The sequence below is a fragment of the Erythrolamprus reginae genome, chromosome 4 (genome assembly GCF_031021105.1).
Source record: "Erythrolamprus reginae isolate rEryReg1 chromosome 4, rEryReg1.hap1, whole genome shotgun sequence".
Classification (NCBI taxonomy): Eukaryota; Metazoa; Chordata; class Lepidosauria; order Squamata; family Dipsadidae; genus Erythrolamprus; species Erythrolamprus reginae.
In genome coordinates, this window is record NC_091953.1 from 26,494,101 (window position 1) to 26,519,941 (window position 25,841).

Here is a 25,841-nt window from a genome sequence, read left to right on the forward strand (position 1 = left end):
AGTGGCTTGTTATAGAAACCAAAAGGAGGAGAAATCTTGAATGTGCAACATCTTCATCTTCCATAGAAAAGGCTGATAAAACTGTAACAAATACAATCCAACTAAATTGTAAAACTCACTCCTGGTATTCCAAACCTAGCAATTTAATGATGAAAAAGAGAGCTAGGAGAGTTCTGTTACAATAGAACTAATTTTAAAATGATGCAGGCCAGATCAAGCGCCCCAAATCACAACCAAGTACACTACAATATTCTTCTTTTATTTAGTTTACAGAAGAATCTATCAGTACAGGTTGCAGAAGGAAAATGTTTAGTGCTATTTACAATTTGTTTAAAACTCTGCTCTATACAAATTTAATTTTGATCATTATGAACAATATCTTTGTAGGCCTACTGCATATAAAGCATTTTCTCAAAGCAGTAACATTGAATAAAGTAACCTGATTACATTTAAAATGAAGATCATTCAAACACGGAACGTCTGTAATGGCTATGGACTCAAATACAGAACACAATGTCAGTCTGCATCTTTAAAAGCCTAAATCTATTTATATAGTTTATTGTTGTATTATTTTACCCGCCAATCTATACTTAAGTTCTATAGCCATGTTTTTATAAGGTTTTTTAATTAAATATATTCTACATATTTTTTTACTTTCAACTAGGAAGGTTTCTCCCTAGTAGAAAAAAATATAAAATCTTTATATAATTTTTACAAGTTTAGATGAAACTACCTCATGCTTTAGTGCTGTGCAAATTTTTTAGCATATCTTTTTTTTTTTTAATTACATGAAATAAAATAATGGCATCCTTTGTAACTATGTATGCTTTAAAAAAAACCAGCTTTTGATTTCCAATACAATTGCAAGCACTAATATCAAATGCAAATGAACTCATCATTTAACATTTTTTTTTCTATTTTATCCTCTTTTTCTTTTAATTATCTCTTTGAAGTTCACTGTTGAGTAAGCATGACACTGGACACTAAGATCAGATGAATAAGGATGACTGAAAAACATCAATTGTAGATATTCAAAGACATAAATTGATTAATAAATGAGGTCTTTAATATTTATGCACAATAATAAAAGCCTATGAACTACAGGAAATTACCCCTCCCATATTAAGGCTAGGAAATGCACTCTCTGCACTTATTTGTGCTGTCTAAACAAGCACTCAACAAATGTACGAAAGAAGAGTGCACATCAATTAAAAAAAAAGTTGCAAGAGCCCTCTACAGAGTGCTTTAATATTACAGGCACATAGTTTGTTGCAGTGAGATATTTAAATATATATATATAGACAATTTTAGTAGTTAGTGTTTTGTGCCACTTGATCATCAAGGGTGACTTAGAAAGAATTTACTTAGCAGTTAACTCTTTCCCCGCCCATCTATCTCCCTGCTTTCTGTTGGCCATGACTGAATTTAAGAAAAAAAAAACCTATGGATTTTTTCCCCCAGTGCCGATTCATTTCTCGGTGTTGGAAATATTTAAGAACATTTGTTGATGAGGTCTATATATTGTCAACCGTTTTAGTGCAAATTGCCTCTAGTATTCGTGAATGGTTAAAGTTCCAGTTAAGAATGATTTTAAGATAGCAAAATGATTTCTGCTGAAGAGTAGTTAAATTTTTTTTTCTTGGAGAGAAAATTCATTGGCGAAATGATGCATTAATAAGCTTGTTCAACAACATAAAGAGTAGAAATAAAAAAAGTATTCATTGTTCTGGGAAAAAAAGGGCGAACAGGTTCATGTAATGTTTCAGTTCGGTGGATTCACAGATAGGCAGAAAGGGTTTTTGAAACGTTGTTGGTCTCTAATCCTGCAGCATGAGAGACAAAAACTATTCTACATCACAAGTAGCAGATACAGTGGCGCTTCTACAGGATGATACAACAATTGCTCTCTCCAGTTTTTTCACGATTTCTCTGCCCTACAGAAAAATAAACAAAATGTTTTCAAGATCATTAATACAAAACACCATGTATGCATTATAAAAGCTTTAGAGTGTTATCATAATGTTGAATAGGCTAGTAATAGAAACATAGAAACACAGAAGTCTGACCGCAGAAAAAGACCTCATGGTCCATCTAGTCTGCCCTTATACTATTTTCTGTATTTTATCTTAGGATGGATATATGTTTATCCCAGGCATGTTTAAATTCAGTTACTGTGGATTTATCTACCATGTCTGCTGGAAGTTTGTTCCAAGGATCTACTACACTTTCAGTAAAATAATATTTTATCATGTTGCTTTTGATCTTTCCCCCAACTAACTTCAGATTGTGTCCCCTTGTTCTTGTGTTCACTTTCCTATTAAAAACACTTCCCTCCTGAACCTTATTTAACCCTTTAATATATTTAAATGTTTCGATCATGTCCCCCCTTTTCCTTCTGTCCTCCAGACTATAGAGATTGAGTTCATTAAGTCTTTCCTGATACGTTTTATGCTTAAGACCTTCCACCATTCTTGTAGCCAATCTTTGGACCCGTTCAATTTTGTCAATATCTTTTTGTAGGTGAGGTCTCCAGAACTGAACACAGTATTCCAAATGTGGTCTCACCAGCATTCTATATAGCGGGATCATAATCTCCCTCTTCCTGCTTGTTATACCTCTAGCTATGCAGCCAAGCATCCTACTTGCTTTCCCTACCGTCTGACTGCACTGTTCACCCATTTTGAGACTGTCAGAAATCACTACCCCTAAATCCTTTTCTTCTGAAGTATAGGGTTTTATACTGGATGAAAACAATAGCTATCCTATTTTCGCAAAAGATTCACTGGAATATTTTGAACTGGCTTTGTTTTGATGGAGTAAGAGCCATAAAAATAATCAATAGGAAATGCCACAAGTTTTCTGTTGTCTTGTTTTTTTTTAAATTATTGAAATACAAAAGTATATTAGATGGTAGTTTTCTAATAATAATAAAAAATTAAAAATAGTGTATCAGATTGGCAGTAATAAATACTTAACAGACAAGCCTTACCTCTCACCTCATCAGAGGTGGGTTCCTCTCGGTTCAGACCATTTCACCCAAACTGGTAGCAAACTGCTGGTGATGTCATGATGATGTCACCAAACCAGATCGGTGCCAGTCTGTGAAGGCCACCATCTTTCTAAAACAAATTTCTTGAATATTTTGGGGGGGGATTTCCCCCCAGTTTTTTTCTTTCCGCGCATGCATAGAAGCAGAGTTCCCAGCACTGCGCATGCGGCATCATCTTGTTTTTGGCTTCTTTAGAGGGAGGGGATTTTTTCAGATTTTTTTGCTACTGTGTATTCTAACCTAACCCATGAGTTTAGGTCTCAGATTAATCCAGCAAATTAAATGTCCAATTCTGAATTTAAATTTAACAGTTCAAAGGAACCCAAGAAAACACTAGATTGATCATAAGTGTAACATATTTGCAACAAACAAAGGTTTTATTCTCAATTTTCCTCTATAATATCCAATTTAAAAATATGTTGCAATTTGCTAAGCCTACCTTGAGAATTTGGCTCTGGCAATGTCTCTCTAGCCACCAAATGCATCACTGTTGTTTTGCCAAATGGCAATTTTAATGCTGCAAAAAAGAAAAAAAATGTTTTGTAATGCTGCTCTATAAGGCACAATATTATTCCATAATTTCAACTCCATTACAATTGTTTCTTGACTCTGCTAGTATTCATAGTACACATTTTTTTAAAAAAAAAATATTAGCATTTTAAAAATTAAATCTCTCAAGCCACTTACAGACCATAAGTTGTAAAAGCAGAAAGTAAAGTATTTTATTAACTTCTCAAATCTACTGATGAGGAATAATTAAAAGTCTATGTAACCATAACTGAGTCAATTAAAATAACAGATAATGAAACTCTTCTATGCCCATGAGGTTGCTGTGGATTGAACAGCTGTTTTATATCACTTCATACTCACTGAACCTTCACATTAGTTGCTCTGTATTACCCATCATTATGCCAATGATTGCGTCAACTATGAACGGAAGAAACTGTAATGCAATATATGCTACAATCTATATAAATAAATTTAATAATACACTGATGATTAGGTGTGTCTGTGTATATAAACTCCTTTGCAATTGAGCTTGATTCCTGTTGATTTTATGGACCTGTCCATTCAGTATTCTTGTCAATAATAAATAGAGATAATGAAATGAATTTAAATAGGGTTATAGGAGAGTTGAAGTGAAGAGGGATAACTAAGATAGAACAGTTATATGAGAAGGATGGCAGGCCAAGTAGAAACCGTCTAGAATGGTGGTTAGGTAAGGAAAGATGGCTACAAATAAATGCAATATGTAAATATCTTAATGAAAGGGAGAAGAAAGAAGTACTATTGAGGGAGGAGACAGGGTTAGAGAAAATAATAAGAGAAAAAAGTGAGGGTATAAAGGCGCAAGCAACCAATATATATAAGTTGCTAGTGCAGTCAGACGGGGACACAATTGAAGGACTGACTAAATGGTGGCAAAATGAGATACAAGTAGAGGTACAAGAGATGGAAAATACAGTAGAAAATATAAGGAAAATTAAAAATACAAGAATTAGGGAAATGAGAAGGAAAATATTACATAAGTGGTATTATACTCCCGTTCAACTCGCACACTTTCAGCAGAATGTCAGGGGTATTTGTTGGCACGGATGTCAAGACAAAGGAGTGTTTATGCATATGTTTTGGGAATGCCCGATAGTGCAGGAATTTTGGCAAAAAGTGCAAGAGGACATTAATAGAATGCTAAACATACGATGGACAATCACTAAGAAATGGCAGTACTAGTTAAAAGCAATGCGATGGGAGAATTTAGAGCAATAAAACAAGCTGCAATAGAAAGCGCTCAGGCGGTAATAGTTTTGGGTTGGAAGGATGCGACAAAATTGACAATGCAAAATTGGTATAGGTACATGGTGGACCATATTCAATTTGAAATTATGGATAAAAGGATCAGTTTGGATAATGAAACTGAATTGAGACAACTGATGGGACGGTGGGACAAGGTAAGACGATATATGATGAGTAGAATCTGAGACCAAGCTACAAGAAATAAATTGGAATCACTCTATAATATGTAAATAGATATATTGCTCTTGGGTCAAAGTGGATTATATAAGAAACACCCCCGATTTTGTGGTGGGGTATGTGTGTGCGTCGGGGTGGTGGGCACATTTCACTATGCACTGTTTTATGTTGTGTGTATATTAAACCTGTTAAAAATTAATAAAAATGTTTTTTTAAAAATATATATAAAAGTGACTTGCTGTAGCCTTCTGAGACTTTTCAATTTCAAAGCATAATCTATAGCAGTGATGGTGAATCTTTTTTTTGCTTGGGTGCCAAAAGGGTGCGGGAGCGCATGATAATGCATGCTCACACCCAGAATGCAATTCCCTCCCTCCATGCACACATAAGCCCCCCCCCCCATGCTGTCACCCCCATGCATGATGTGCAGGTCTCTCTGAAGCCTCGAGACCTCTGGTAGACGTTGTGCCATTTTTCACCTTCCTCAGGCTTCAGGTGGCTTTCCTGAATCCTGGGAAGGACGAAAATGGTGTCTCCCCATCTTCTGGAAGGCCAAAAATCAGCTGGCCAGCACAAACATGCAAATTGGAGCTGACATAGGGCAATGCCTCACACGGTCTCAGATATGGCTCTGTGTGCCACTTGTGGTACGTGTGCCATAGTTTTGCCATCACAGATCTATAGCTTTGCTCTTTCCTGGAGATTTTGTCATCAAAGTCCTAATGTTAGTTAGTTAGTTAGTTATGGTTAACTCTAACTTTTAAAATTGAAGGTAAGTTTGAACACTGGCTGCTGCCATGCAGGTGTATGGATTCAGATAAGAAAAAAATGCTTTTCATCTGGTGTGGACACATTCATTGCACACAGGATCTGAAGCATTTTTCTAACTTTGAATCCAAATATTTGCACAGCCCAAATGCATTGTAATGATAGCAAGTTTATTTTGCTCTGTCTTAACTTTGTCAGTATCTGCCCGTCAGAGATGTCACTGAAACAAGCTTGGTAATTTCAAAACTCCATGATATTTACTTTTCAGATTAATGTAATAAACTGAGAAATTGGGATTTCATGATTTCTCAGTATATGGTCACACTGGCTGGGAGAAAATGGAAGGTGAAAGCAATTAGAAAAGCTGAAAAGAAATGAAAAACACAAGGATATGTTGTACTTCCTGTAGCTAGATTGATTTATATTGCTACCTAGTGGGTTTTCTACTTCCTGCTGTGAGATAAGTAGAGAGGAAATAGACAGAGACAATTTCCTCATGAGCTCTTTTAATTTTAGCTTTTCAATGGACATCTCTGATGGCTTCCTTGAAAGTCATTTAATTTGTTAGTCTTCTCAAACCTGAATTATAATGCCTTGCATGAGGCATTATTATAAAGAAGCCATTAAAATAGGGGGGGGGGAATGCCAGATGTAAATATAGAGAAGCAAGAGTACATTAATAATGCTACAAAAAAAATCATCTAATGTAATGCAGCAAATATCCTGAAAGAATGCAAACTATTCATAGAAAACTAATAATTTGATACTGATAAAACCTATTATCTGGGAAAAGCCTACATCAAGAATCACAATGCTTCCAACATTTCAAGAAATAATTTTTCTTCATGTTTGAAAACATCTTAATCCTGCACATTTCATTGTGACAGAGATAGTAGTAGAGAAAAAAGAAACAAGTTTATCAGTTCTAAAGTCAGAGTAGGAATCTTCTTATTTGAACTAGTTCTATTTCAGTATTCATAAGAATTTTTGCCTGCACTCATTCATTACATGTTCTGTCCCAGTTTCTTTCCTTTCTGTGTCTTGCTAACAAGATGAGCCTAAACACAGGATTGTTCTGTGAGTTCAATTTTGTTCATTTTCTGGAAGCTCAAAAATCTTCAAGTTTAAGTGCTATGGTAAAAATTGGAGGTAAATTTTCCATATCCAAATACATTTATACTCCATCTGTGACGTCGTTAGCAATCTAAGAATAACCCAGCAGGTACTGGATACTGTAAATGTTATTACGTTAAAAAGAATCAGTCAGGCACACCACAAGGGGGCACAACTGAATAGCTTTTCTACTCCAAGTGAGATAATACCATTCTTGTGTAACTAACTAATAGCCTGTATCTGAAAAGCAATGCTAGATGCTTTTTTGAATCAGCTATCAACCTTTTTTTACTCATAATCATAAGATCTAGGACACTTCCTTAATCTTAGTTTCATTTTGATTGTATTTTCTAACATTCCCAATGCAATATAAAAACTAAAACTATAATATAGTTATAACCTCAATTTAAAAACAATTCATATTAAAAGTACTCTCCTTTTCAATTTCAGCTATACCATTTGCCTGAACTTTCCATAAAGCGTATTTTAACTTTCGATTGTTCCGAAGTCAATGAAATATCTTTTTTGAAATTTTTAGTTAACTCAGATGATGTTTGTATGCCAATTTCTTTCATTACCTCCTAGTGTTACATTGCCATGAAGAAATCTTCCTTGATAAATAAGTCTCAGAATATTTGGACTGCTCACTTGTTCTTCTTCCCAATCTGGAAAAGCAAAGAAAAAAAATAACACAATTCAATTATCTAATTTTAAAATTATATATTACTTCTTATAAGCTTGCAGCAAGGCTAATCACACACCAGTTTATAAATATTCTTTTGAATATGCTTCTTTTCTTGTCATAAGGAGAGGTTTTTAACTTCAGCCTTAAAGAGACAAGTCAAGGGGAAATGAACTAGAAAATAACTCCAGAAATTCCTTCTAAAAATATACTCAAATATAATAACTATTTATACTGAAGTCATTTTGTAATTGATATTAAAAGATCGATGCAAATGAGGTGAAAATTTAGAAAAAGAAGGTCATTTAGGGAGTAAGGATCAAATTAGTAATTGTTTAGAAACTGCTTAGAAAAAGATCTGTTTCAACTATGTGGGTTAAGTATCAATCTATGCATATATCAAAATGGGATGATTCTAAAAGCACACACTTCATTTGATTGTTTGTGGTATAACACTGAGATAATTCACTAAGGACACAAGAGTGATAAAAGGTTTCAGTTAAGGACCAAATCATTATTTGGCTGAGTCAAGAGTAGAAATTGGAAAGAAAATAAAAGAAACTAATAAAACTAGAAAAATATAATGACTATAGATAAAGTACTAGTCCTATATCTACAAGAACAATTAAAAACAGATTCATTTTCCATAAAAAGGCTCAGCGGTTAAGATAGCAATAGCACTTAAACTTCACAGTACTTTACAGCCTTCTCTAAGTGGTTTACAGAGTCACCATATTGCCCCCAACAATCTGGGTCCTCATTTTACCGACCTCAGAAAAATGGAAGGCTGAGTCAACCCTGGAGCCTGATGAAATTCTAATTGCCAAATTGCAGGCAGCCAGCAGAAGTAACTAACCGCAGTATTGCATTGCTGGGCTTGTTGGCTGGAAAGCCAGCAGCCCAGGTTTGAAACCTGAGTGCCATGCAATGGGTGAGTTCCTGTCTTCGCCCTCCCTTCGCATGCAGCCAACTGCAAGCCTTGTGGGCTGTAAGGTAAGGCTGATGGCGAGGTAGAGAGATTCATTCCAAGCCCACCACACTCGACCAAAGGGCCACCTTGGGTGGGGGCATGACAAGACTCGTTCACCTATTGGGCCTGGCTAAATGAGCAAGCAGTTTGGGATTAAATTCCAAATGAAATTGGGTCTCCAGAAGAAGATATGAAGTACTTTCAAGTGCTTCATGTAAAAATCTATTAAAATGACATGTCTAGACGCAACTCTTTAACACATTAGTCCGGGAGCAAAAAAGATAGTGTCCCAATGAAAATCTTAGCGTATTTAGCTCAGGAATAACAGAATAACAGAGTTGAAAAGGATTTGGGAGGTCTTCCAGTCCAAATTGAGGATGCCAAAATCTGAGTGGAGGGTCTAGGAATGGCGTCAGACTAACAGAATAACACTTAGAACGGACCTTGGGGGAGACCTATACCAGACCTAGGGGACTAGAGGCTAAAACATATGACGAACGGTTGCAAGAACTGGCCATGGCTAGTTTAATGTAAAGAAGGACCAGGGGAGACATGATAGCAGTGTTCCCATATCCCAGGGGCTGCCACAAAGAAGAGGGAGTCCACCTATTCTCCAAAGCAGCTAAGGGTAGAACTAGAAGCAATGGGTGGAAGCTGAATAAGGAAAGAAGCAACTTAGAACTAAGGAGAACTTTCCTGACAGCTAGAACAATTAATCAGTGGAACAGCTTGCCTTCCAGAAGTTGCGAATGCTGCAATACTGGAAGTTTTTAAAAAGATGTTGGATTGCTGGATAACCATCTGTCTGAAGTAGTGTAGGGTTTCCTGCCTAAGCAGTGGGTTGGACTAGAAGACCTCCAAGGTCTCTTCCAACTCTGTTGTTATTATTATTACTATTTCAGAAAAAAGGCTGTCCAGTCACCTCCAGTGATCGAGCACCCAAAACTTCTGAAGAGAAGCAGTTCCACTGGTTAATTGTTCTCACTGTCAGGAAGTTTCTCCTTAGTTCTAGGTTGCTTCTTTATTCAGCTTCCATCCATTGCTTCTTGTTTTGTCTTCTGTTGCTTTGGAAAATACATTGTCCCCCCCTTCTTTTGTGCCAGCCCCTCAAACACTTATTTTGTGATCTGCCTATCATCATCATCATCATCATCATCATCATCACCATCACCATCATTACAACAACAACAACAACAACAACAACAACAATAATAATAATAATAATAATTTATTAGATTTGTATGCCGCTCCTCTCCGAAGATTCTTATACTATCATACTCTTGGGCAAAGCATGTGAGCCATTTCCTCCTTCCAGTGATCCATGAAAGTATATCTATAGTATGTAGATGCAGATGAGTAGAAGTAGGAAAGGGTGAACAAAGTTTTTACAGAACTATAGATATGTTGAGGTCTTTGAGGCAAGTGGCCAGGAGGCAAGAGGAGGCTGGGCGTGACAAGGTTAGGAGGGGAAGGGCATAATGAGAAGAGGAAAGGCGCCCCACGACGTGAGGGACTTTGAATTGGCCATACGTGTATGTGTGTATATTCAGACCACACACACACACACACACACACAGGGATAAATAACAGCAAAGGATGAATGAAGAGAATGTCCTTATCAAGCTTGGTCATGAAGTAGAGTTGTGGCTTGTAATTATTGCATTTTCCCATATAACATAGATAGGGCTGCTTATACACTCTGCTTACTGCTCTGTTAGGTGGAAAAATAAATGCATGAAAATTTGCTTTCAACATGGGAGAAATGCTATGTTTTCACTTTAGTATCATAAACACACAAGGGTATTCTACTTTAAGAAACATACTAGAAATACGGGTTAGTAGAGGAGATAATAAGATCCACGCTTGAGATTGTGTATGAGCTCAGACTTTGGATATTGACAGAGAAGCCATTATACAAAGGTTAACATTAACTCGGTTTCAGTTCTAAAGGAAATTAGATTACCCTAGTTTGAATTGCAAATCTGAGTTTGCTTTAGAATTGATCCACATAATTGTGGGTTGTTTTTTTTACTAGTTCAGGAGTAATCAAGCAGGAAATTCATTAATCACAGGCCATGATAAATACAGTCCAGGCAAGCCATCGCCATGGTCAAAGTACTAATATCTGGAAATGTTATTTCTTTAGCTAGCTTCGCTTCCAGACAGTTTATGCGTAAGAGTTCAGCAGCTTAAAGCTGCAAGATGTAAGAGCTCTAAGATTCAAGTTTAGCACTGTAACTATGCTAATCATTCAGTTGGAGCATTTAATTTAATTTGACAATAAACAAACTGCCACTTTGTTATATTCTTAAACCCCTCAGCAACTTGTGATATTTATTAGATTGGCTGGTAGACAAACTGTATACCAGTGGTAGGATATTTAATTGAAAATTAGTTCAAGGAGAAATTCTGACCATCCATATGCAACCAAAAACTGCCAGAACTGGCATGCTCTCAGGGAGACAAAATTTATACAAACTATAGTTACATCATCTTTCCATTTCCCAATTCTACTCTTCTATTATCAAATAATCCAGTGAGCCTTTGGGGGGGGGGGCGAGGTAAGTATCCTGAAGCTGATTAGGAAGTACACTTTGGACTTTTGTCTTGATGAGACAACTAGCCTCTTTTTAATTATAAAACTCTGCTTGTAAGTCCCTTGAATGTTGAAAAAAGCAGGTCAGAGTATAAATTCAATAAACAAATTCAGATTGTCCAGGTCATACGTTAATCAATTCTAACCAGCTGTTAGTCAGCGTGAATGTTGGTGAAGAATGGCAAGAACTACAGTCCAACATTTGGAGAGTCTTGCATGGCCACCTCTGAGATCAAGTTTGAAACATTAGATTACAATACCCAAAAGACATGTGTAATAAGAATGCCTTTTAATAACAGAATGTAATATACCAAGTGCACATCTTCGAATATTAAGCACCCATTGGTAACATTAACATAGACTACAACCTATTATACAATGGGCAACATAATTTTTTTTAATAAACATATATAAATTAAATAACTGACCATAATTAGTTGCTTGAAATTTTCTCTTCTTAAAAAGCAATTCTATTAGTTTTCAAAATGACTAGACAGAAATTATGATAGCTTTAAGTCGTACATGACTTGGTGCCTAGATATATTAAGGACTGCATAATCTTTGAATTGCTCAATCATTAAATTATAAAGATAAGAGCAATTAAGCACAGTATCTTTACTGAGGTGTATTTTGCCAATAGAACCCTCCTCCAAAATTTGATGAACTTGGTGCCACACTAAAATTTTCATTACTTTTCTTTGCTGTTGCTGCTGCAGCTATTATATTTTTCTTTTTACCATTTCTACAGCCTGTTAACCTTTTAACTTTACCCATTTTTAAAAAAATGTTGCCATTATTGTTTGAAGTTTTCCCCCCCAAGCCTCTACGTAAATTTTTAATTATAACGTTAGTAATCTATATATTGCTAAATATGACTTAATGGTAGTGTCACTATACTCCTAATTATATTTAAGTGCAGCAGAGAGCAATGCTAATCTAATTCCAATTATATGGTCAGTTACTTACATGCATTTAGATTTCATGAATTTTAAAGGCTTATCCATGCAAAAGAGGGCTCAGGTTAAAAAGTTTTGATATTATGAACCTTATCTGTTTATAAATATGCATATGAATATACATTTATAGAGAAACACAGGATCAATCCTATAGTCATATGCCTAGCAGACAACTTGTCTTTGGAGGTCTGATTCTTACTTTTTACTTCCAAATAGCATATGGAGAGTATAATTTTGTACGAGTTACAATGGCTTTATAGATGTATAATTAATAATATGCAAGATGCTATGAATGCGAGCCATATCACATTTAAAACCTTTTTTTAACAAAAATACTCTTTCAAAACAACTAAGGATATCTATTTGGATTGTGAAACAATTTAAAATGAGGTGGTTTGAACTTGAAATATTTTGCATTCCATTAGCCCCTTCCTTTCTTGACATTTTTTCTTGCTAGATAAGAATTCAAAATGTCTTTATGAAAAATATAGTTCTAGTGCACAATTTTGGCCCTATTGGTATTTGCATTCAATGTTATTCAACCCTCATTGATTTTAGACAGGGAAGAAATAAAACCTCATAAAGAGCTGATGCATATATTTTGAAATGCATATACAGTACAGTGGTACCTCAAGATACGAACCCCTCGTCTTACGAACAACTCGAGATACGAACCCGGGGTTCAGAAAAAATTTGCCTCTTCTTACGAAGTTTTTTCATGTTACGAACGCCAAACCCGAACTTCCGGGTTTGGCTTTCAGCTTCAGGAGACGGCTGGGAAGCCACCCGGCTGTTTTAAAAGGTCACAGCCGGGCTGGAGGGCTTCCCAGCAACCTCCCGAACCCTGAACTTTAGCCAAACTTCCGGGTTTGGGGTTCTGGAGGTTTCTGGGAAGCCCCCCAGCCCGGCTGTGACCTTTCAAAACAGCCGCGCGGCTCCCCAACAGTCTCCAAACGCAGAACGCAGTTTGCTCTCCGGAACCGGGAAGTTTGGCAAAATTTCAGGGTTCGGGAGGCTGCTGGGAAGTCCAGCAGCCTCCCGAAAAAAACCCTCCGTGAAAGGTTGGGGACACATGGAGAGCAAACTGGGAAGAGGAGAGGTGAAAAACCCTCCCTGAAAGGTTGAGGACACATGGAGATCAAACTGGGAAGAGGAGAGGTGAAAAACCCTCCCCGAAAGGTTGAGGACACATGGAGATCAAACTGGGAAGAGGAGAGGTGAAAAACCCTCCGTGAAAGGTTGAGGACACATGGAGATCAAACTGGGAAGAGGAGAGGTGAAAAACCCTCCGTGAAAGGTTGGGGACACATGGAGATCAAACTGGGAAAAGGAGAGGTGAAAAACCCTCCGTGAAAGGTTGAGGACACATGGAGATCAAACTGGGAAGAGGAGAGGTTAAAAACCCTCCGTGAAAGGTTGGGGACACATGGAGAGCAAACTGGGAAGAGGAGAGGTGAAAAACCCTCCGTGAAAGGTTGGGGACACATGGAGATCAAACTGGGAAGAGGAGAGGTGAAAAACCCTCCGTGAAAGGTTGAGGACACATGGAGATCAAACTGGGAAGAGGAGAGGTGAAAAACCCTCCGTGAAAGGTTGGGGACACATGGAGATCAAACTGGGAAAAGGAGAGGTGAAAAACCCTCCGTGAAAGGTTGAGGACACATGGAGATCAAACTGGGAAGAGGAGAGGTGAAAAACCCTCCGTGAAAGGTTGAGGACACATGGAGATCAAACTGGGAAGAGGAGAGGTGAAAAACCCTCCGTGAAAGGTTGAGGACACATGGAGATCAAACTGGGAAAAGGAGAGGTGAAAAACCCTCCGTGAAAGGTTGGGGACAAATGGAGAGCAAACTGGGAAGAGGAGAGGTGAAAAACCCTCCGTGAAAGGTTGAGGACACATGGAGATCAAACTGGGAAGAGGAGAGGTGAAAAACCCTCCCTGAAAGGTTGAGGACACATGGAGATCAAACTGGGAAGAGGAGAGGTGAAAACCCTCCATGAAAGGTTGGGGACACATGGAGATCAAACTGGGAAGAGGAGAGGTGAAAAACCCTCCGTGAAAGGTTGATCTCCCAGTTTGATCTCCATGTGTCCTCAACCTTTCACGGAGAGTTTTTCACCTCTCCTCTTCCCAGTTTGATCTCCATGTGTCCTCAACCTTTCACGGAGGGTTTTTCACCTCTCCTCTTCCCAGTTTGATCTCCATGTGTCCTCAACCTTTCACGGAGGGTTTTTCACCTCTCCTCTTCCCAGTTTGCTCTCCATGTGTCCTCAACCTTTCACGGAGGGTTTTTCACCTCTCCTCTTCCCAGTTTGCTCTCCATGTGTCCTCAACCTTTCACGAGGGTTTTTCACCTCTCCTCTTCCCAGTTTGATCTCCATGTGTCCTCAACCTTTCAGGGAGGGTTTTTCACCTCTCCTCTTCCCAGTTTGATCTCCATGTGTCCTCAACCTTTCACGGAGGGTTTTTCACCTCTCCTCTTCCCAGTTTGATCTCCATGTGTCCTCAACCTTTCAGGGAGGGTTTTTCACCTCTCCTCTTCCCAGTTTGATCTCCATGTGTCCTCAACCTTTCAGGGAGGGTTTTTCACCTCTCCTCTTCCCAGTTTGCTCTCCATGTGTCCTCAACCTTTCACGGAGGGTTTTTCACCTCTCCTCTTCCCAGTTTGCTCTCCATGTGTCCTCAACCTTTCACGGAGGGTTTTTCACCTCTCCTCTTCCCAGTTTGATCTCCATGTGTCCTCAACCTTTCACGGAGGGTTTTTCACCTCTCCTCTTCCCAGTTTGATCTCCATGTGTCCTCAACCTTTCACGGAGGGTTTTTCACCTCTCCTCTTCCCAGTTTGATCTCCATGTGTCCTCAACCTTTCACGGAGGGTTTTTCACCTCTCCTCTTCCCAGTTTGCTCTCCATGTGTCCTCAACCTTTCACGGAGGGTTTTTCACCTCTCCTCTTCCCAGTTTGCTCTCCATGTGTCCTCAACCTTTCACGGAGGGTTTTTCACCTCTCCTCTTCCCAGTTTGATCTCCATGTGTCCTCAACCTTTCACGGAGGGTTTTTCACCTCTCCTCTTCCCAGTTTGATCTCCATGTGTCCTCAACCTTTCACGGAGAGTTTTTCACCTCTCCTCTTCCCAGTTTGATCTCCATGTGTCCTCAACCTTTCACGGAGGGTTTTTCACCTCTCCTCTTCCCAGTTTGCTCTCCATGTGTCCTCAACCTTTCACGGAGGGTTTTTCACCTCTCCTCTTCCCAGTTTGCTCTCCATGTGTCCTCAACCTTTCACGGAGGGTTTTTCACCTCTCCTCTTCCCAGTTTGCTCTCCATGTGTCCTCAACCTTTCAGGGAGGGTTTTTCACCTCTCCTCTTCCCAGTTTGATCTCCATGTGTCCTCAACCTTTCAGGGAGGGTTTTTCACCTCTCTTCTTCCCAGTTTGCTCTCCATGTGTCCTCAACCTTTCACGGAGGGTTTTTCACCTCTCCTCTTCCCAGTTTGATCTCCATGTGTCCTCAACCTTTCAGGGAGGGTTTTTCACCTCTCCTCTTCCCAGTTTGATCTCCATGTGTCCTCAACCTTTCACGGAGGGTTTTTCACCTCTCCTCTTCCCAGTTTGCTCTCCATGTGTCCTCAACCTTTCACGGAGGGTTTTTCACCTCTCCTCTTCCCAGTTTGCTCTCCATGTGTCCTCAACCTTTCACGGAGGGTTTTTCACCTCTCCTCTTCCCAGTTTGCTCTCCATGTGTCCTCAACCCTTTCACGGAGGTTTTTCACCTCTCCCTCCTCTTCCCAGTTTGCTCTCCATGTGTCCTCAACCTTTCACGGAGGGTTTTTCACCTCTCCTCTTCCCAGTTTGATCTCCATGTGTCCTCAACCTTTCACGGAGGGTTTTTCACCTCTCCTCTTCCCAGTTTGATCTCCATGTGTCCCCAACCTTTCACGGAGGGTTTTTCACCCCTCCTCTTCCCAGTTTGCTCTCCATGTGTCCCCAACCTTTCACGGAGGGTTTTTCACCTCTCCTCTTCCCAGTTTGATCTCCATGTGTCCCCAACCTTTCAAGGAGGCTCTTCTCTTCACCATTTCTTCTCTATTTGTCCTCCAGCTTTCACGGAGAATGAGGAAGAGGAAAGCTAAGAAACCCTCCACGCCCTGAATGCCTCCTGGCTCAAGCTGGCGGCATCAGACCGCCTTTGTGTTTTCAGCTCGGGGAGGAGGGAGTTAGGAAGGTCCTCCTGCTCCCCCCGAGCGGAAAACCCAAAGGCGGAAGCCTCCCGGTTGTTGTGACAGCCGGGCTGCGGGGCTTCCCAGCAGCCTCCCGAACCCTGAAATTTTGCCAAACTTCCTGGTTCCGGAGGCTGCTGGGAAAGGCCCCCCCCCCCCCCGCTATTTTAAAAGGTGACAGCCAGGCAGCAGCGGGTTTTTGCGGGGTTTTTTTCTTGTTGCACGGATTAATTGACTTTACATTGTTTCCTATGGGAAACAATGTTTCGTCTTACGAACCTTTCGTCTTACGAACCTCCCCCTGGAACCAATTAGGTTCGTATCTTGAGGTACCACTGTATTAGAATTTCAATGTTTTATTTTTGATAGGATATTCTTTCTACCCCTTCCATGGAATAGACTGGAATACTGACCAAACAATAAACACTAACATTCTAGTACTTACCCATTGGCCAGTTGTCATATACATGTTTTGCAATGTCCCCTGCTGAATCATTTGGTGAGAACAAGAACTCTTTCGTTTTTCCACTTACCAAAATGAGGCGCAAATTTATCTGTAGAAAAAAAATAAAAAATCAGGAAGATCTGTTCTAAATTATAGAAGCAATTTTTTGCTATAAGTGTCTGAAGCATTCATTTAAAAGGAACATCTACTGTATGCAGAAAAAAAGAAAAAATGTCTTGTGTTTTATGATAATGTAATAGGATTGCAAGTACGACATAAAAAGTGATATCCCTACTCCCCCCCCCCTTTTTCTTCAGTTTCTAATACAAACACATTCAATAATACATTTGTATATTTACACGTTGGCTGGAAGAAAGAGACAACTCTAACTATCTGGATGATTAGAAAGTACTGTATTAACTATTTTTAGAAAACAAAATCAGAAGAACTGTTACAATAGTCCTAAATACTGAGACTTACTGATTTTACGACACAGAAAGATAACCTCAAAACATCAAATATAATTTTGCAGTACAGAAAACCCATTATATTACATTCATTAACACTAATTATATTTAAACATTTTGATTTAATTGATTAGTTATTTAACATATCAAATATGCCCTTTATGCTCAAATACAAATATAAATTTGACTGAATTGATGTTTACAGACAAAGAAAATCTAATTAATCCCACGGTTGGTCATGCAGAAAAAGATACATATGAAAGGTCTACTGGCATGAGGTTATAGCTCCCATTTGGTTAATCAATGTGTTTGACCAAAGCATCATCAGCTTAATTAGCAGAGTTTAAATCAAATTCTATACATGGAAAAGAAAACCTTGAAGTAAGACCATAAGGACATGTGGAAATTAAAATGTGGATGAAAAAGAACGAAACCACTCAAGAAATATCAGGAAAAAAATGAAAATTGGGTTATAAAATGCATGTCTTCTATTTTTATTCTAATGTTTGAAGTAGAAAAAATGAGGCCAAATATGATTTAATAGCAGAAAGGTGGTGACAGTTATAACAATATAGTAATTAAAAATACATTTGTTCAAAGGAAACGAAAACAAAAGAAAGGGAAAAGTTATACTGAGAGTTAAAAATATCCATTCATGCTCATAAATCCAAATGAATAAATCTGACAACACTGTACAGAACATTTGGATTAAAACAAGAGAAAGAGGAAAAAGAAGTTCAATGTTGTTGTTGATGTCTATTATTATTTGCATAACCAAGTAGAGGAAGTGGATGTGTCCTTGCAAAAGCAAATTGCATATCTTTCAAAGATGCATGAAGTTGCAGTGATGGAAAACTTTAATTACCCTGACATCTAGTGGACAACAATCACTGTGAAGGATAGACTTTCCAGGAAATTCCAGACTTATCTTGCTGACAGCATTCTCCTTCACAGGCACCAGACGATCAGTTATTTTATGCTTGACTTAATACTAATCAATAAAGAACACTTAGTTGAGGAAGCAGGAGGAACAGTAGGGTAACTCTGTAATGATGGAGTTCTTGATGTAAACTAAAACTGAGCGTAGTCATTTTATATTTCAGACTAAACTGTAGATTTTAATAAACTTCGAACTATGCTAAGGGAAAAAGGTATGGGAAAATGAGCTCAAGACGAGCTCAAAACCAACTACCAAAGACTGAAAAAAATTCAGTAAGAAAAAAAAATGAAGAAGAGCAGAAGGCAGCTGATACTTCTACCAAAATCTTAGGGAGAATCTGAAAATAAAAAATACAATATACGGGGCCAGGTCACAAAAGTAGTACAGACAGGTAGTTCACAATTGTTGAGGAATTACTGAGTCTGTCATTTGCACCTCTATAACTGTCTGGTTCGGTACTGCAACCCAACAAGACCGACACAGACTTCAGAGGATAGTCAGAACCGCAGAAAAAAACAATTGCTGCCAACCTGCCTTCCATTGAGGACCTGTATACTGCACAAGTCAAAAGAGGGCTTTGAAAATACTTAAGATCCCGGACACAAACTGCTTCAACTCCTACCGTCAAAATGATGCTATATAGCCCTGCACACTAGAACAACTAGACACAAGAAGAGTTTTTTCCCCAAATGCCATCACTCTGCTAAACAAATAATTACATCACCACCACTGCATTACTATTACTATTAGTCTTCTCATCATTCCTATCACCCATCTCCTCCCACTTATGACTGTAACCTGTTCCTTGTATCCTTACCATTTATATGAATATTGATTGTTTCCTGATTGCTTATTTGTACCCTATGACAATCATTAAGTGTTGTACCAGATGATTCTTGACAAATGTATCTTTTTCTTTTATGTACATCAAGAGCATATGCATCAAGACAAATTCCTTGTATGTCCAATCACACTTGGCCAATAAAGAATTCTATTCCATTCCATTCCACTCCACTCCATTAATACAAGCTGACTTTATCCTTTTAAGAGATGTAATAATTCCATCACTTTACCTCATTTCTATCATTCAAAACTATTTTTAATCTCTTATTCCACATTTTTCAAAATTACTTAACTTCTGTATTCATATAAATTTTTCATATATTTTCATATACTATTTTTTAAAATTCATTTCTACAGATTGTTCATGAATATATTTATTAAGTTATTTTATTCGCTTATACAATTCTAATTTTAATATACATTGCTTTTCGGCATTCATAGCATATATTCAAAAATAGGTTTTATTTCTTAAACTACAAATAAACAGTTATTCAGATTATTTAATTCTAATGTACTAATTTTCATATACATTCTTATTATACTTTTCAAAATATTTATTTCATATTTTTCTTTGTATTCTTTTTTATCCCTTGTCTTTTACTCTACTCCATATTTTTAATCTTTTTTTGTTGTCTCCCACATATTTTTTTAACTCTCATTTTGTCTACCCTTAAATCCATATTTTCCTATATTCTCTAGTTTTCTCTCCCCTCTTTTTTCCCCTTTGTTGTTTTGCTCTATCATTTATATCCCTTTATTCTTTTCTCCTTCTGCCTTTCTTTTTCTCCCATGTCTTTTCCATACCATCTGAAATCTTCCCCTCCTGTTCTAATCCTTTTTACCCTCAATCATCCCTTTATTATTTTTTCTTTCTTGTTTATTTTCCGGTTCCGCTGTTTCTTCCACTCTTCCAGGATCCTCCATATTTTCCTCATAAGTCTGGTCTGCGTTTTTTACTCTTTCTAGTATACTCTCCAGTTTTAATTCTATGCAACCTATGTCATCAAATATTTCCTCCATTTCCATAAACACTGTTTATTTATAATGTCCTTGATATCCTGATGTATCTGTTTCCTATCTTTATTTCCACTTGTTTTCATTTTTACAGTTCAACCAATTTTCAAAAGAATAATCTGGGGGTTTTACCACCTCTTTTCCCGTCTTCTTTTTTGTTTACTCAGCTATATTATCCAACAGAAACAAAAGTTCTGAGAATTACATCCTTTTTTTAAAAAATGGCACTCCTGCTTCAAGTCAATATTACTCCTCTTCGTTATTCTTGTATTCCCAATTGAATTATTTTGTATTTGATAATCCACTACATTAATGAGTAAGTAGTGATACAAATTAGAGACAAATTCCGATTCCAATTTCAATCTTTTCAGGACATATTTTCAAGATTCAAACAAGCTTTTCTTCCTTCCTAGTTCCCTTTTAAAGTGTTTTCTTCAAGTCCTTTTAATATGCTTGTCCTGCCGCTGGCATTTTACTTCCATATTCTTCCCCCTTGTGTTCTTGGTTGTTTTTTTAAAGATTTTTTTTATCCTAGATCGCAAACCACTCACTGTTCTCTCTTGCTCAGGCTTAGTTTTTCAGGTCTTCTTTCAACTTCATGGCAGCCATGTTTGCTGCCGCTTACTCCACACCGTTGGCTGAGGCGGTTTTCCAGTTCAGGGAGGGGAGATGCAGCTCCCCTCTACCTTTCTGGAGGTTCCCCATTGCTTTGACCCCTCTACGGGAGACGGGCTTAGGTCCCAACCCTTGAACACAGAGAGCGTGGAGCCAGCCGTAGAGGTTGCGGTCCCGGCTTCCAATATCACTGAAAGCAAAACCGGAAGTCCTTTGGTTGTTAGCACTTAATAGCTAACAATAGCTATTAAGCTCTCTAAGAGTCATTGAGGCCCCTTGGGATTTTTGTGAATCAGAGTGCAAATGGGTATGGAGTCTTCTTGAAACTGCTGAAAGAACTACAGTATTATAAACAGTTGAGAGGTTGTTGTTCAGTTTTAACATATATTTTTTACCCTTCTTTCAAACCAGTGATCCTCTTTGCCTTTTGAAAAATCACCTTTGGGATACCAAGGGCAGGCAACTTTTAACAATCAGTGCTACCACTTCTTTTTTTAAAAAAGGATCATACTGTTTAAGAAAGTGATAAACAACATCATACAGTACATGTGGGAGGATGTGATACTTTGAATTTTTTTTAAAAAAAATTATTGGTTTAATAGTTTAAACCAATCTGTGTAGCCTTTTTGAATTTTTTGATCATTGAAAATCAGTAGGAATTTCTTTTATTGATAGATTACCTGCCAAATTGGACCAGAACAATTTCCGGAGGCTTTAAGACAGGGGTCGACAAACCCAGGCGCCTGGTCGCCAGTGGCGCCTAGAAAATGTTGTCTGGCGCCTAGAAAATGTTGCCTGGTGCTTGAGGAGTTGAGAAAGGGTCGGACCACATGGCCACATCCCGCCCTTCTCCTCCCGGACCTGACGGAGCTGCTCTCTCTCCATTCTACCCCCCTCCACCTCCCCGAAGCCATTTCAAGAGGACGCCCCGCCGCTCCCTCAGCCGTCGGGGGAGAGCGGCTCTGCGGGGGCCGTCCACGACCTCCCCAATCGGGGCTCTCTCACACCCCGGGGCCCTTGTAGCCTCCCCGGGAGTCGCGGATTGGCTGGGCGTCCTCCCCGTCCCAGAATGCCTTGCATGGCGCGTCATTGAAGAGAGACCATGATGGCGGCGGCGGCGGCGGCGGCGGGGGGAGCCTCCGAGGTGATCGCCCAGCTGGAGAGCGCGGCCAAAGTGCTGATGGTGAGGGAGCCGTGCGAGGCCGGCAGCTCGGCCGGGGGGAGGCGGAGCGGGTGACGGGGCGGGAGGAGCCGGGCTCCGTCCTTTCACAGGGAAGCCCCGGGAGTTGCCCTCTTCCCCCGGGGGATGGCTTCTCTTTGGACTCCTCTAGGGAAGCATCCTCGCATAACCCCGGGAGGTTGCCCATCGCCCTTTCATGGCCCTAAGAAACTTTTTTTGCAACCGGGACGGGTCTTTACTCTCCCGTTCCGTCCGGTCGGAAGCTGCAAAACCCCGTGCAATCTTTTCTTCAGCTTTTACGAGCCTCTCCAGACCCCGAGGCGGGCAAAACCCGGGCAGAATCACGTTGTTGGCCACCCTTCGCTTTTCTCCCTGTGCGCTTTCCATTAACCTCTTGGGTGAAGCTTGGATTCCACTTCATTGATACCATCCTATCCCGGCGTAATTCTTTCCTTCTCACTTCCACAATCCACGTGTTCGAATCTATAATCAGGAGTGGTTCCCCCCTCCCAACACACACTTCTCTTCTTCCTCCCCTTTTAATACCATTTTATCCTCCCTCATCTATCTATCTATCCATCCATCCATCCATCCATCCATCCATCCATCCATCCATCTATCTATCTTCTATGCCGCCCAATCCATTCATCATCTAACATTTATTTATCTATCTGTCTATTTATCTATCATCTATAAATCCATCCATCTTCTGTCTTTCTGTCTATCTGTCTTTGACTATCTGCCTGACTGTCTATTTATATCTACCTACCTACGTCTGTCTGTCTGTCTGTCTGTCTATCTATCTATCATATACCCACCCTACCTATCTACCTACCTATCTATCATATATCTACCTACCTATCTATTTATCTATCTATCTATCATATATCTACCTATCTATCTATTTATCTTCTATGCTGCCCAATCCATTCATCATCTGTCTCTCTGTCTATCTCTCTTTGACTATCACTGTCTGTCTATTTATACCTATCTATCTATCTATCTATCTATCTATCTATCTATCTATCTATCTATCTATCATATATCTACCTATCTATCTATCTTCTAATCCCCAGCACTTCTCCTAGGAACACAGGGAGGCGAAGGGGTGAGGGGGGGGAGAGAAAACGGGAGGCTCAGGAAGGGAGCTCGGGAAGGAGCCCACGGTCAGTCGGCTGCGGGCGGGAGGAAGGCGATTGTTCCGCTGCCGCCAGCATGGCCTGGCTGGCAGCGGAAGATGTAACGGAGCCCACGGGGGATTCGCCTTCCTCCCACCCGCAGCCGAGACTGATCGTGGGCTCCTTCGCAACCTCGGAGAGCTTCCAGGGCATGAAAGCTCACGAAAACCAGGAAGCTCTCCGAGGTTGCGAAGGAGCCCACGATCAGTCGGCTGCGGGCGGGAGGAAAGCGAATGCCACGGGGCTGGGCTCGGCTCCCCCCTCGGCTCCCCCCCTTACCAGCCCCGCCGCGGAAGGCTCCATTCTGTTCCCTGCCGGCCCGATTTTTTTTGTTAAATTAAAAACCAAGTTTGCTTAAAAAAAATTCTGGCTCCTAAATTTTTTGGCTGGCTCCTAGATTCTGAACAACTTTGTCGACCCCTGCTTTAAGAAATACAAAACCCTGGATTTAGAGAACCACATGTAGGCTTCAGGATTTTGCAAAGATGTTTTTGCCATACAGTTTAGTACTGCCAGTATTTTGTGATTCATTCCTGGCAATACAGTATCTACTCTGGGGGCAGATGCACACTTCTAGATTCAAAATGTTTTGGCTGTTACAAGGACAGATGTGAATATCCCTTACCTTCAGATCATGTCTCATCTGCCTCTTAAAAAAACCTAAAAGATTTGACCATTTGTGTATGTTGGGCCTTCAACAAGCCAACCAGATCTCCTGGTGGTTATGAGAAAAACTCCCAAACTGCTTCAGCCCTACTCCAAGAAAAGATGGATTGATATTTTCCAGAATGAGGGTACTCCACAGCAGGTGTTATCAAACGCAAGGCCACTGATCTGGCCAGCAATGTGCTTGGATCTGGCTTGCGGGGCAGTCTACCCAACACAAAGAGGAAACATTGGGCCCAGCATGGCTTCAGCTTGGTCTACCCAATATGAACAGGAAACATCGGGCCACCGTGGCTTCAGCCTGGTCTATCCAGTGTGAAGAAAAAACACTGGGCCAGCATGGCTTTGGCCTTGCCTACCCAGTGCAAACAGAAAACATAGGGCCATCATGCTTTGGCCTGGTCTATCCAATGAAAAGAGGAAACACACCAGCAGTTTGGGGAGTGATGTCAAGCTGGCCACGCCCACCCCCTTGGCCACACCCACAGTCAGCCATGTCTAATGAGTGGCATTAAGCTGGCCATGCCCATCCACTTGGCCACCGTGTCAGAGTCAGCCACGCACGCCTGGATCACCATGGTCAACCACAGCCCTGGTGAAATTGAGTTTGACACCCCTGCTCCAAAGCAATCAAATAGCAGAATAAAGCAATTACAGCTATATCCCAAATGGGTATTACTTTGAGAGCGGGACTCCCCAAATATCAGTGATACACACAACCATGGTTGAGGTTTTGCTCTCAAGCATGAGTTGTGCATGAAGGAGGACTTCCTATAGGCAACTGTCAGCCCTCCTAAACCTTAACAAAATCTTACAAGCCAGAAAGTACAAATGTCCCCGGAGAGGTGCGGCATACAAATCTAATAAATAAATAAAATAAATAAATACATTTATAACTGCTAGTCCTTCCTAAGTTTTTTCTCTGACTGTAATCCACACATTCAATTACACCAGCAAACAACCGGAAACCAAGTCTATTGAGGCTGGTGATCTAGTTCCAGAATGAGCTTCGGGGAACTTACTGTAAGATACCAAACCCTCTTTCCCAAAAAGCAACCAGTCTTCTACTGTCATCATATCTCTCTCTGCTTGTCATCATAAGACTAATTTTTCTTGCTAATTCTCAAGCCCCTACCAATCTATTCTTCTCCAAAGACCCACACTTACATATTGCTTGAATTCACATGAACATGTATGCACAATGCATCGGTTGAGTGGCATTTGTAACAAGTAGTAACTTGTTAATGAAATTTTATTTCCTTCAAATATTATCACAAAAGTAGATTCTGAGTGAAAAGACAGATTTTTTTCATTTATGTGCACATCCGAAGGAGCTGGTTCTACTTTAGCAGAAATAGTAGCCCAGACATGAATGAAGCAAAAACAAAGAAATTCTCTCACAATAGTTTTGTAAATATTCAAACATATGCATGTTTAAGAAAAAAGACAGAGCTGCCCATTTCCCTGGAATAATATTGTAATAATGATTTATGACACAGCTTTTTCACAGCTGTGCATAAAACACTGTAACCTTCTTGCATCCCATGAATGGTTCATTAACTACTGCATCACAAAAACAAACACCTTTAAACATAGTTAATTCACTAGGTCAATCAATCTCTGTTTTACAACAAGCATGCAGAATTGTTTTATTGCTAATTAGCAAATATAGAAGTTTAAATGAACACAATATAATTTAGTCAGGTAATTACCAGGCCAATAATGTCATTCAAGAATCTTAATTCTGGGCATCCATATTGAGACTGTGTGTTCCACCTACACCAAACTGATCTTTCTCACACAGAATAGACAGTTAAGTCTTTGGAACCAATAATTAAAAGTATTTACTGAACACGCACTTCTGGGCAGAAAAAACAAAATTAATCCTTGAGGGATGCTAATTTTGAAATTAGCATTTAAAGGTAACTATATAACTGAGCAAAGCCAACTAAACTATAATAATAAACATATATTAATTATACCTTATAAAGCATAAAACTAAGATCAGAGGAATGCAGTTATTATGATAGAACTGAAAGCACTACTGAAGTTTATTTTTTCTCAAGGGCCATCTGAAACTGAAAAATAAAAAAGAGGAAACTTAAGAACAAGGTTTTTCTAAGAAAAATCAACACTTTTTATTCTGTGGAATTAGTTACTAATGTCCCCT

At 39.4% G+C, this 25,841-nt stretch overlaps 1 protein-coding gene across 1 annotated transcript in view; it reads right to left on the bottom strand.

Annotated features, from left to right (window-relative positions):
• Positions 1-238: 238 nt before the first annotated feature.
• Positions 239-25,841, bottom strand: part of UBL3 (ubiquitin like 3) — a 47,381-nt gene continuing 21,778 nt past the window's right edge. The window contains exons 2-5 of the mRNA XM_070749848.1: positions 16,769-16,877; positions 7,480-7,566; positions 3,489-3,566; positions 239-1,934 (exon numbers count right to left, since the gene is read on the bottom strand). Coding sequence (XP_070605949.1) covers positions 1,882-1,934; positions 3,489-3,566; positions 7,480-7,566; positions 16,769-16,877 — 327 coding nt within the window. The 3' untranslated portion in view covers positions 239-1,881. The remainder of the gene's footprint in view (positions 1,935-3,488; positions 3,567-7,479; positions 7,567-16,768; positions 16,878-25,841) is intronic.